General features: G+C 47.0%; 2 protein-coding genes across 4 annotated transcripts in view; both read right to left on the minus strand.

Moving 5' to 3' along the window:
• dlc (deltaC) overlaps window positions 1-594 on the minus strand; it is a 127,281-nt gene extending 126,687 nt beyond the window's left edge. For both annotated transcript variants that reach the window (XM_054742331.1, XM_054742330.2), the window contains exon 1: window positions 277-594. In XM_054742331.1, coding sequence (XP_054598306.1) covers window positions 277-579 — 303 coding nt within the window. In that variant the 5' untranslated portion in view covers window positions 580-594. The remainder of the gene's footprint in view (window positions 1-276) is intronic.
• Window positions 595-6,290: 5,696 nt separating this feature from the next.
• Window positions 6,291-12,975, minus strand: part of timm50 (translocase of inner mitochondrial membrane 50 homolog (S. cerevisiae)) — a 25,151-nt gene continuing 18,466 nt past the window's right edge. The window contains exons 5-11 of one of the 2 annotated variants that reach the window (XM_054742325.2): window positions 9,757-9,815; window positions 9,566-9,685; window positions 9,162-9,266; window positions 8,979-9,077; window positions 7,670-7,826; window positions 7,016-7,122; window positions 6,291-6,932 (exon numbers count right to left, since the gene is read on the minus strand). In XM_054742325.2, the coding sequence (XP_054598300.1) occupies window positions 6,831-6,932; window positions 7,016-7,122; window positions 7,670-7,826; window positions 8,979-9,077; window positions 9,162-9,266; window positions 9,566-9,685; window positions 9,757-9,815 (749 nt within the window). In that variant the 3' untranslated portion in view covers window positions 6,291-6,830. The remainder of the gene's footprint in view (window positions 6,933-7,015; window positions 7,123-7,669; window positions 7,827-8,978; window positions 9,078-9,161; window positions 9,267-9,565; window positions 9,686-9,756; window positions 9,816-12,975) is intronic. The other variant, XM_054742326.2, reaches the window with a different exon arrangement.

Consider the following 12,975-nt stretch of genomic DNA (forward strand, 5'->3'; position numbering starts at 1 on the left):
GTGTTAATAATTGCTGCAGAAATAACGATATTAACGTTTTATTGTGACAAAAAAGTTTGTAACTTTGTGATTAATTGATAAAACATTCTCCGAAATAACAAAACCCATTAAAAGCCGATTTAGTGTCTAGAAAAGGCTCCGCGTGCTGCGCGTAAAAGCGCACGCATCCAAACCTCCCTGCTCACCAAGACCCAGCAGCAGAAATTCAGCAGACCTGCTCGGTTCTGGAGCTAAAGTGTGAGCTGGGCTCCTGAGAGGACTGCCAGAGATTCTCACCGTCTGAGCTGAGATGAGCACCAGCAGACATGGCACTAGCACGCGCGCCATGGCGAAGCCTCCAGGTGACAGCGCGCAGCGGGTCTTAACAAGCAATGCGTAAAGTCCAACCTGCACCAAAAAGTAATGTCTCTGGGAGAAATGATAAAAAAATTGGATCCGCCCGTGACACAAGACACCCGGTTCTAGAGTCTTGGGAGATGTCGGTGTTTGTGAGGCTGCTGCTGAACTCTGGACTGACGCGGCTGCGGTTCCTCCTGCTTTATAACAGGGGGAGGAGTAAGAGGGAGAGGGCTGCTGCATAGGGAGTCCACCTGGAGGAGGAGTTGGACTGAGAGGCACGCGCCGAGGCGGCTTCAATCAAATCGAAAGAGATTCATCCCAAAAAAATACGCGGGGGGGTTCCGCCGGAGGCAAAAACTGATCTACCCTGACCGGAAGAAGAGTCCGGTTCTGGTCACTCTTTTCTGGTCCTGCGTCCTATAGTTCAGTCCAGGTGTCATGGTTCGGTCCAAATAATAAAAGTACTGTAAGCTCTCTCTCTCTCTCTCTCTCTCTCTCTCTCTCTCTCTCTCTCTCTCTCTCTCTCTCTCTCTCGGTGTTTACACAAGTGTGGCACGTGCGTGCGCGCCTGTATCACACAGAGTACCGTCTCGACATCCTTTAAAGCACGTGATAAATCTGCACCGTGTGGACGCAGAACGTCTGCCTGCCCCGCTCATGTTTGACTGATCTTTAATCCGATCTGATTCAGTTATATTTTCTCCTTTAATCACTTCTAATCACATTTTAGGAGTCCAGCTGGTTCTTGTCTACGGCTGATAAACAGCTGATGAACCAGAACCAGCTCCTGAAGCGTTTCTGATTCAGACTCTCTGAACTGTAAAGTTTGCGCCTGTTTCCCACTTGCTGACGCTCAGAGTGCGCCTTTTGTTTAACACCACGTGCCCAAATGGGCCAAATGAATGTGGCACGAGCTTTGCTGAGGCGAGAAGATTCACTGCGCGTGGCGCGTGCTCCTTGGGGGGTGGGTGGGGGGTGGGGGGTTCGAGTGGAGAACCGTGGGAAAGTCTGCTGAGGTGCGAGTTCTGACACCTCAGCGTGCGCGCGCGAAACAAACGGAACAGCGCGAGGAGGTGAAAAGAACTAGAGTTTCATTTGCAACTGAAATCACCTGTGAGCTGGTGTTGGCCACGCCCACTCCCGCCAGCAGAACAGCGGCCGCGTTCGAGATGAGCCAGTTCTGCGCCGATTAGACCAGCGGTGACCGTTAGATTTGTGTCCGGCTTGACGCCGACTTGCTCTGACGTCATGCATACGTAGGCAACGACAACCTCGTGAGATCAAGGCGGCTGCAGATTTTGGAGCATGGCGCTGCAGTTGCTCTCCACCGGCTGCAAAACCTAGAGGATGACGGGAAACGCCTGGTTCTCACCTGATCTAAGATCTGATTGGTTCATATTTTGATCCAAACATCCGGTGGTAGAACATGAAATGTTAGTTGGTCACATGTATTCTGTAAGTCATGTTATGTTGATGATGACAACTATATAGGCCATAAAGAGAAATGGGATGTTTTCTCTTGTCACGTGTCCTATGAGCGCACTAAACCTACAGCTGATAACCTTTACTTATTATTACAGTCATGTCTCCATATACAATATATGATATCCACAAGCACGTGAGGGTGGGTTTCAGCTGCTAACAGGCACCAGGATTAAAATGACAAATTAAACAAGTAGAACGCTAACGCCATGTCTTCATCCATCGTCACCCGCGAGCTGCACGCTGGTTTTCAGCCACGCCCCCTGCTGAGCTCCTCTGATGTTAATGACGCGCGCTGCTGTGAGGGCGGGGCTCACACCTCCCCGCTAACGTCTGTCAGGTGAGAAGACGCAGCGCGGGGCCTCCCTCCTCTTCCTCCCAAGGCACGAGCCAGCAGCCGTGTGTGTGTGTGTGTGTGTGTGTGTGTGTGTGTGTGTGTGTGTGCGCGCGCGCGCGCGCGTGTCTGCAGATGTTTTAGCAGGTTGGGATTTCAATCACACACAGCATGTGTGAAGCTGCACCGTTTGCTGCAGCAGAGACCTTCACCTGCATGATGCAGCAACCTGAACGGCTCAAAAACAAACCCACGTGACTGCTGCTCAGACCTGAGTCCGGATCCAGATAACAACAGAACCATTCAGTAATCAGAACACAATGAATAAAAAATGAATATGAGAAACGTACAGAAACTAAAGGTAACAATATTTAAACTTACGTCGCAGATGAATAAGAACACAATAACATTGTTTTCAGCGGAAAAAAATGCACCAAAGCATCCGTTATTTATTTGTTGATCAAATGTTTTCCAGTTCAGGTTATGGACTTACCCGGTGCACCCGGACCCTGACAGGTGTGAGGTCTGCAACCTGTCAGATTACTGCTGCAGGAGGCTGGAGACACGGTTCTGATCCACTTATTGAGGCTACTGCAGTTTTTGATGTCAGAACTTAAAACCTTTTAACGTTTGAATCCAGTTTTCATGCAAAAAATCTAAATGACGTCTCAGAACTAACCAGGGGCGTCTCCAGCCTGTAGGAACACCTGGGCTTAGCCCCAAGGGCGTCAGTTTGTTTCCAGAATTGCTGGGGACAATAACCATACACTTGAGTGGGGTTTAAAAATTGCTGGGGACAATAAAGTAGGCTAGCACAGGGGTCGGCGGCTCTGGAGCCGCATGCGGCTCTTCCATCCATCTGATGCGGCTCTGTGTTTGTAAAATAATGAATGGATATTTAAATAAAATGCTTTATATTTTACTGCATTAATTTTACATCTGTATGCCAATTCTAAATGTAAAGATTGTCTGCGTATACCTGAACAGGTCCAACCTGGTCTTACTGTGAGACCGGGTTGACGCGTCACGCTTGTGCGTAATCATAGGCGCTTCCTGAGCTGAAGAGGATGTGAGATTCTGGGATTCTCCTCAGACGGCTCCTGGATGCGTCGCCACATTGGAGACGGGAACAAGCACTATTCAGCCAAAGTTTCATCATCAGGGAACATTTTCTAAGTGACAAGTCTCTCTGAGAGACAGCGTTTGGAAAACACTCACTTCAGTGGGAGGAACCTTCCCACATGCGCTCTGCGTGGCTCTGGGGTTAATCAAGTTTAATTGTTTCTCTTTGCAACAATCTTCACAAGAAGGCAAAACAGTTAAACGGCAGGTTACACATATTTCCATTTGACTGTTTATTTTGACAGATGAACTCAAGGATGTTGCTTGGTTTGAAAGAATTACCCCCACGCATACTGATGCGCATGGATGAGCTGACATTTTAATCGTTAACGCACATCGCGGAGGTAAAAGATTCCCATCAGAACATCAGAGCTTTATACTGGACACTGTGTTCAGCGCGGCTCGGAGCGCCCACGGTGGACAGTGAGCTGAAGATCTGAGGGGTTCGCAGCGCAGCGCAGAACCATGGTGCATGCAATGATTTCCTCCCACTGAAGCGGTCTGGAAACCCGGTCTCTCTGAGGGATGTGTCACTTGGAAAAATGTTCTTTTTATGAAATTATGAAACTGGCTGAACAGCGCTTGTTCCCGTCTCTAATATGGAGACGCATGATGCGTAGAGACATTTGATCACGCACAAAGTTCATGTGGAGCAGAAGCGGTCGGGCCACGGCAGGTGAAATGTTCCTAGCCTACATGAAGGGAAACTGTTTAATTGTAACATTAATATGTTACTGGACACGCTGGTCTGGTTGGTTAGACCAGTGTTTGAAGTGGAAAACACACACACACACACACACACACACACACACACACACACACACACACACACACACACACACACACCAATTAAAATATATGCTGATAGCATGGACTAGAAGACAGGTGATGGTTTACGTATTTAAATGATGATCAGGCTGCTGTAAAATGTAATCTCCATCCACATCCAGACAGAATCATCCTCTATTCTGTCTCTATTTGCTCTGCTCTTGTCTGGGCTGACGTAGCTGATGGTGCGCCTAACTAGCGGCTGATGCACATTTTACGCATTTGGAGAGGTGGGCTGGATGCTGTGCGTTTACTGGAAGATGGTTAACGCACGGGTGTAGACTACATATTAATGACAAATGAATGAAAATTAAATTGTGAGTTTTTACTTCATATTTTATAAATAAAAATGACGGGGGAAAACATTTATGACGTCTTTTTAAACTAAATTTTCTAGCGCGACCTGCCTGCTTCACTTAAGTCACTGCTTATTAAGGTCCGTCCAAAATTACTGTGGGAAACGGGTAATAATGGCTCTTTGATGGGAACAGGTTGCCGACCCCTGGATAAGATCTGAGCTGGTAAAACAAAAATCCTCATCAGCAGGCGTTTTTGAAAGTGGGGGGGACACAGCTGTCAATCACAAATTTTGCCGGGGACATGTCCCCGGCGTCCCCGGTTAAAGTGACGCCTATGCTTAGCCCAGACCGACATTTCACTTGAGTAAAAAACTTGTGTAATTTATGCACTGTATTATGCTCTCCCTCATATATATATATATATATATATATATATACATATATGAAGGTGTACTCTCTAAATTTTGGAAGCTCCTGGTTTGTAGTGAAATGTACATTTTATGCCTGTTCAATAAAATTAAATACCTGGTTTGTAACCAGAAATATAAATTTTTACACTTGCAACAGAATACACACACACACACACACACACACACACACACACACACACACACACACACACACACACATATATATATATATATATATATATATATATATATATATATATATATATATATATATATATATATATATATATATATATATATATATATATGTAAACCTTACAGTGTTCCTCAATCTGCAGGTTCATTATGATCCATCTGCAGCTACATGTCAAAAATGTCACACAGGAGCCATTATTTTTAGCTCATGTAAAATAATTTAAATTCGAGGGTGGGTAAAACCATGTCATTCACATTGTTAATAGTAATTATTTATTGCCAAGAAAAAAAATCTATCATGCTAAGCTAATTTCAGGGTGCATTTGCCTCCACTGCTCAGTTCAGGTGCATCATCAGCACAAAGGTGTTAGGACGAGCATGGCTGGCTTCAGTTTTAAAACGTTTGGCGATGAGACGCATCACGGCCCGGCTTGCTGCCAGTGAGAGAGTGGCGAGTGGCTGATGAGCGACAAGACAAAAACATTCAGGGCTGATCGGCTGGAACAAACACAGAAGTGGGTCGGTTCCCACAAACATTAGGGCTCCATCTTGGTTTCCAATGATGTCCACCAGGGACCTGAGTGATGGTTTAGATTTTAGGTGTCCAAATGCTTCAAGTCGAGTTAAAGATCTGTGCGAGCCACAAAAATCTGATTTTGTTTTTATTTCTACTCCTCAAAATAGGTCTAAAATATGCAAATTAGTATAAATCTGAACTTAACAACGTTAAAGGGTTGACTAATGAACAGGAGAGACAGAAATTATTCAGAAATGCAAACAGAGGCCGCACAAAAGCACTGAGAGGGCCACAAATAGCCCCCAGGCCTCCACATTTTAGACATGCCTGGTTTAAAAGACTCAGCAATAATTGATGGAGGAACAAAAAGAGCCAGACTTCTTGGATTTTTAGTCTTTAACTTCTGTTCCAGATGTTTGCATCCGTCTGTCAACCTGAGGTGTTTGTGCACACACCGTTTCCCATCAGCCCCTTCTGCTTGCAGGCTGGTGGGACCCTCAGAGTTCAGGAAGCGGGTCGAGTCTTCTGTGGGATGGCGAGGGGAGGTTAAGGAAGCGGAGTTTGGCTTGGATCCAGATGTTCTGATGTTGAATGGAAACATTCAGCAGCGCTGCTCGTTTAACCTGAAGACCAAACTCATAACAAGTTAAAGAGTTTCAGCGTCCGAGTTCATCTGCTGAGCGTTCCTGAGCTCCTGGAGGAGGAACCACAGAGGTTCCAGCCTGTAAACAGCAGAGGAACCAACAGAACACACACCCACAAGCTGACTTCAGTCCTTTATTAAACAGGAGAGGCTTTCACAAACACGGAGACAACCGGTTCTGGTTCTGGGGAGAACAGCAGAATAACTTAAGTCTTTGTGAGGAATAAACATCTGTATGACTGTGGAGGTCAACCGACCCAAACGCCCTGCTCTCTGGTTCTGGTTCCGAGCCTCATCGGGTCAGCCGGGGGTTTTAGGATGAATAACAGACGTGTAAACAACGTTCCCATCCATCCAGAATCGGACTCAGGAGCCCAGAGCTGGTCCTGGATCAGCCTCCAACCACCATCCAGCAGCCTGAAAAACTACCAGGTGACACCAAGATGACTGGGGGCGGGGCCAGTCAACACTCTGCCCCCACCAAACCAGGAAGTCCATCTCTTTCTGATTGGAGCAGAGCCGACCAATCTCCATGCTCCGTATACAGCATGGCAGACCCAAGATGGCGGAGGCTGCTCAGCCATGGTACACAGGCCCCAACCCTCCACTCTGAGCTGTGATTGGTAGAAGTGTGTGGGTGAGGGTCTGAGGAGGCGGAGCCTCATTGCTGTTTGGAACGCCAGAACCGTGAGGTGATGGAGCCAAGGGAGAGTCCTTGTTTCTTCTGCTGGGAGAGTTCTGCCAGACGCTGATCCTCCTCCTGCTGGGGGGGGGGGTTAAAGGTCAAGACAAACCCAAAGACATCGGCGACCAGAACATGGAAGTCTGTTGGATTTCTCTTCCTACCTGCGCCAGCTGAGCCTGTCTGCGTTTGAAGGCCTCGATGGGGTCCTCCTCCAGGGCGTAGTTCTCCAAAACGATCCGGACATCCTCCACGCCGCTCAGAGCGATGGCTGACAAAGAGGAGAACAGGAAGTAAACACAAACCTCCTCCTGTCAGCTACAAGTAAATCTAAACCAATCAGGTTCTGGTGCTTCTTTCTTCAGATTTTAATCAGTTTTCATCTTTAGTGGATCGGCTGTGGCTGCACCATAGCTCATCACCATCAGCGTGTGAATAGATGAATGATAAAACGTAGAGTAAAGCACTTTAGAGTCACACCGGTGCCGGTTTTCAGGGCCGATTCCCGCTCACCTGAAACCGATTTAGCTCAAAATAAAGTTTAAGAAAAGCTTCTGACTGACTTCACTTTTCTACATGTGGAAGAGCACGGAAACTCTTATGTGAATACGTGCTGATCGATGGGTTATTTTATTGTTGCTATGGTGATGGTGCGTTCAAAGACCGCAGGAATGTCCTCAGACTTCCTGCACTAATATTAAAAATAGCCCTTATCCACGGAGATGAACTCATTCATGATGTTATCGTCTGAGCCTGGACTTTAAACGAAGAAACTGAGTTTTCCAGAGAGACCCTGAACGTCTCACGTCCAGTCTTACTCTTGAGGAAGTTGGCGAGGTCATAAAGCGAGCGGTCATCGGAGTTCCCGTCCCATTTCTTCAGCGCCAGGCCGTTAAACGGCTGCAGCTGGAACGCCTCCCGTTTACAGTCCACCACGATGACTTTACTGGTGTCTCGGTTCAGACAGGAAACGTCCTGCGGGACGAAGACACAGTCAGTCCAGAGGCGTTTAGACGAACTGGAAGCAGGGACTCATTCTGACCCACTCCCCACCCCGAGAGATGCCGTTGACCTTTTCTCAGCCGGTTAAATAAACAACTTCATCATCTTAATCATCAATTATGTTCATTAAGATTAAAACACACTTTCTCTGTGAGGCCAGATGCTTTCTGGGAGAGGGGGACAGATGGAGGCTCCAGGCCCCCCCCCCACCCACCCCACCCCACCCACCCACCCACACACACACACACACACACAAAGTAAACAATTACAAAATATATTTTAAAATGATATAAAGACAAAAACAAGAATTTAATGATGAAAACTAAAGATAGAGCCGTTTCAGAAAACGACAGTTAACCACGTTCAGGCTTTAAACAGATCATCCAACCATTTGTTTGGTTCTGCAGCACACCAACGACCGGGCGTCTGATCTGCAGCGCCGACGCTAGGATGCAGGCCAGGAAACAATAGCAGCAGCCAGAACGCCGCTAATGCGTCAGCTGATCTTCATTTGGTCCTTGTCTGAGGCTGCTGGAAACCTCACAAAGCTCCTCAACTCTCAACCCTGATCAGGTTAATGAGTCTGCCGTGTCGGGAGGCAGCAGGGACATTCCTCGTGTCCTGGAAGTTGGTCCAACTTTCTCTGGACATACGTAGCAGCAGGAACTCTCCCTCAGCATCTGCTGCTCCCACCGTCAAAGCTGGAAGTAGGTTAACCAGCTCCTTCCACCCAGCAGACGGATCCTCCATCAAAACACGGGGATGGCAGTTGGAGGGGGTGGTGGGGGTATGGAGATCAGAGGTAGAAGGCAGAAGGTTAATGAGGCCTGGGGGGGGGGGGGGGGGTCTTTTGTAGTTAGGGGGGAGGAGGATAAATCAATGATGGCAGCAGAAGGCAGACTCGATTCTGAGGAGCTGAAGGAGTTTTTGGGTTTCTTAAAAACTAAAATGAAGAAATTTCCAGAGAAAAAAAACAACAAACTCTGAAATCTTCCCGTCAAGCTTCAGGAGAGCTCCTGATGAAACTTAAGCTACGGGTGTTTTCCCCGGATCTCCCTGAAGATTTCTATAAAATACGAAATTAAAAACCGAGGCGAGGTCCAGCAGGGCGATCGTCCCTCTCACCTTCACGTGATGTCCCTCCATGTACCGCGTGGCGTCTCTGAAGAGACGATACATGACGAAGCCCTGCGGGTCGATGCTGTCGATCAGAGGATACGCCGTCTGCACCAGAACACCCAGAAGAGCAGGGACAGGGTCAGAACCGCTGGATCTACGTGGTTCTGATGAGTCAGAGAGGGTTCTCACCATGCCGGTCTCAGCAGTGAAGATCACAATCTCGTAGAGTGGCGCCAGCTGCTGGAACAGGTAGTCGATGCCAGGACGTTTCTTAAAGCGCCAACCTGTGGACAGCTGGATGAACAGGTGAGATAAAGCATCAGGATCAGAGGCTGGGGGCATTACTTGTCCAACCCCACCAGGGCACAGAGACGTGGTGAGTTCACACTTCTGAGTTTCCCATTTGGACCGATTCTAATCATCAGCTGATAAGAAGTAAGGTCCAAGAGTGCAACAGGCAGCAGGTGTGGAGTTACAGCTGCTGCACACCTGTCAGGTGGATACATTTGTGTCTGAGGGGAAAGTGTTTGGACACGCCTACCACCTGTCCTCCACCTGTTTCATTAAAGCCCTCCTCTTGGCTCCAGACTCACCGACCACTCCGGGTGCAGCAGCACGTCGGTCAGCTCCAGAACCAGCGTGTACGGCGGCTGGTAGTACGGCTCCTTCAGCGGGTCGGGCAGCAGCTTCGGGCTTGTTGGCTCAATGATCATCTGTCAGAACCAGCACCAGAACTTTAGATGTCAGAACTGCTCGGGTTTCCTCTGAGGGGCAGCAAACTCACCTGTCTGTAGTCCTGGAAGTATTTATAAGTTCTCTTTAACTGTCGGACACCCGGAGGTTCTGAAAGAGACGAGAGGACAAACATGGTGGGTCAAACACGTCTAAAACCCACTTTCATTAGATAGTAATCTCGCTGAGCCTGTGGGTGGGGTCAGCGCGATGATGTCACCTAGTTTCACCTGCAGCTGTCGACCTGCTAATGATTCAAAACAATAAAGACTTTGTTTCCCATGAGGCCACGGGGCTCATCACGCCAAATGAGTGCACAATGAGAAAAAACATGCGTGTCCACCCCGCACGCACACACACACACACACACACACACACACACACACACCCTAAACACTCATGTTGAGGCACGGTGAGAAATCTTCTCCCAGAGTTCACTGCGGTGTGCTGAAGCAGGAAGTAGAACATCTGCTGTGGTGATCTTCTTCTACATACTCCAGGGTTACTTGCAGAGTACCACAGGGTTCAGTGCTTGGACCAATTCTTTTTACTATATATATGCTCCCAATTGGTAAAATCATTAGACAGCGTGGGATAAACTTCCACTGTTATGCTGACGATACTCAGTTATATTTATCCATTAACCCTGATGAACCTAATCATTTGGGCAACAGTAGCTCAGCAGGTTGAGCGGGTTGTCCAGTAAACGGAAGGTTGCAGGTTCAATCCCGGCTACGGACAAAGTGTTCTGTCATTGTGTCCTTGGGCAAGACACTTAACCCACCTTGCCTGCTGGTGGTGGTCAGAGGAACTGGTGGCGCCTGTGCTCGGCAGCCTCGCCTCTGTCAGTGCGCCCCAGGGCAGCTGTGGCTACATCGTAGCTCATCACCATCAGTGTGTGAATGTGTGTGTGAATGGGTGTGTGAATGGGTAGTGTAAAGAGCTTTGGAGTCCTTACTCTGAGAGGCGCTATACAAGTGCGGGTCATTTATCATTCAGTTAGATTACAGGCTTGTCTTGAAGACATAAAAAATTGGACGACTCTAAACTTTCTTGTTTAAATCAAGACAAGACGGAAGTTCTCATCTTTGGACCAGAAATCCAGAAAAGGAAATTGCTTAATCAATCACCTGACCTGAATGGCATGACATTAATCTCCGAGAACAAAGTAAGGAACCTTGGTGTTATCTTCGACCAGGACATGTCATTCAAATCCCAGGTTAAACAGGTTTGTAGGATTTCCTTTTTCCAACTTCGGAATATTGCTAAGATTAGAAGCATCCTTTCCAGGAGTGATGCTGAAAAACTAGTTCATGCATTTATTACATCAAGACTGGATTACTGTAATTCATTACTCTCAGGAAGTCCACAGAATGTAGTTAAAAGTCTTCAGCTTGTCCAAAATGCTGCAGCTAGAGTTCTGATGAGAATTACAAAGAGAGATCATATCTCTCCTGTCTTAGCTTCCCTACATTGGCTACCTGTTAAATTCAGAATAGATTTTAAGATCCTTCTTCTCACATATAAAGCTCTTAATAATCAAGCTCCATCATACATCAGTGATCTGATTGTTCCATACGTTCCTAACCGAGCACTTCGCTCTCAGACTGCAGGTCTACTGGTGGTTCCCAGAATATCTAAAATTAGGATGGGAGGCAGATCTTTTAGTTATCAGGCTCCTCTCCTGTGGAACCAGCTCCTAGCTTTAGTCCGTGAGGCAGACACCTTGTCTACTTTTAAGACTAGGCTTAAAACATTTTTATTGATAGGGCCTATGGTTAAAATCTGATGGTAGTCTAGATCTGGACAAGTGGGGAGTAGAGGGAGGTGGAGTGTACAGTCGGTAAAGACGGCTCTCCCTTGCCCTGCCTCCAACACGCCTCCATCTAAATAGGATAGATTATCCAGAGTTATTTCTGTAGTTATGCTGCTATAGGCTTAGACTGCTAGAGGATACACTGACCACTTTCCACACTCTACTGCTTTCTTCTACAATCTGCTCTTTAACTGTATTATTTCCTGCTATTTCAGCTGTTAACTTTATTTTCTCTCTAAGTGTTTTTCTCCCCAGAAGAAGCTACAACGATGTTCTGCTGAGCTGTGGTGGCCTCATGGAGGGGGCCATCGTCTAGCACACTGCTGCTAACTACTAAAACATTCTCCCTCTCCTGATAATAACTTTTTGCTTTCCTTGACGTTGGATGTGCTACTACTAGTTTATCCGTTTAATTATAGATCCACTAGGATAAATACAATAAAGTTTATCTCTCACCAAATAGAATATTTACTAAGAAATCACGGTGTAACCATAGAAACATTACTTGGTGTGTGTGTTGTGTGTGTGTGTGTGCTCTTTCTTCTCGATCCCCAGTGAGTCGTGGAGGATGGCTGCTTATCCTGAGCCAGGATCCTCTGCAGGTTTCTTCCTGTTAAAAGGAAGTTTTCCTCTCCACTGTCGCTGCATGCTTGCTTAGTATGAGGATTGCTCTCTAAAGACTTGATGCAATTTGCTGGGTTCCTTATATAGGAAACGTTTTACTGATTGGCTTAATGAACTGACCTGTATTGGAACGTTTACTGTGTGAAGGTCCTTGAGATGATTCTTGTCGTGATTTGGTGATATTTAAATAAACTTGAATCTGTGATGACACACTCTGAACACGCGTGTGCCGACACCAGGAATGCCTTCATACCAAACAAAGAGAAAAACTGGATTTTTTAAAAACTTTTTTCTTCACCTAACAGCACGAGCAACAGGGCCGCAGTCCTGACCCGGATACGAGCAGATGGTTCTGGTTTTGACCCGTCTGAACTTTACAGAAACACAAACAACTATTCCTCAAAAATCTTTTATGGGTTGAATTTGCTTAACTAAAAGTGGAACGAGTAGAATTTAATCAGATTGGTGAAAACAGTGGCAGCAGCAGCAGAACTTTCTAGAGAACAGCATGAACAGAGCCGAGAGCAGGCTAGGCCAGCGTCTCTTACGTCCCCTCCTCCGTCAATCAATTGTTTCCTCCTCCCAGGAAAAACACGTGGAGGCTGAGGACATCTCATTTCATAGTTGCCGTGGTAACCGACGCTCTTCTGCATCACTTGAAAAAAATGCCACTACACGACAGGCAAACAGAGTCTGTGGCCAAAGCCGTCCCTCTGGACCTATTCACACGTCCATCACTTCACCTTCTGCCGCTTCCGGGCGTGGGATGGTGGGGGTGAGCACAAGGAAGTTACATGAGGATGGAAGCAGGGGAAGAGGGAATGAAGGAGC

The sequence above is a fragment of the Nothobranchius furzeri genome, chromosome 13, assembly GCF_043380555.1.
Source record: "Nothobranchius furzeri strain GRZ-AD chromosome 13, NfurGRZ-RIMD1, whole genome shotgun sequence".
NCBI classification, from domain to species: Eukaryota; Metazoa; Chordata; class Actinopteri; order Cyprinodontiformes; family Nothobranchiidae; genus Nothobranchius; species Nothobranchius furzeri.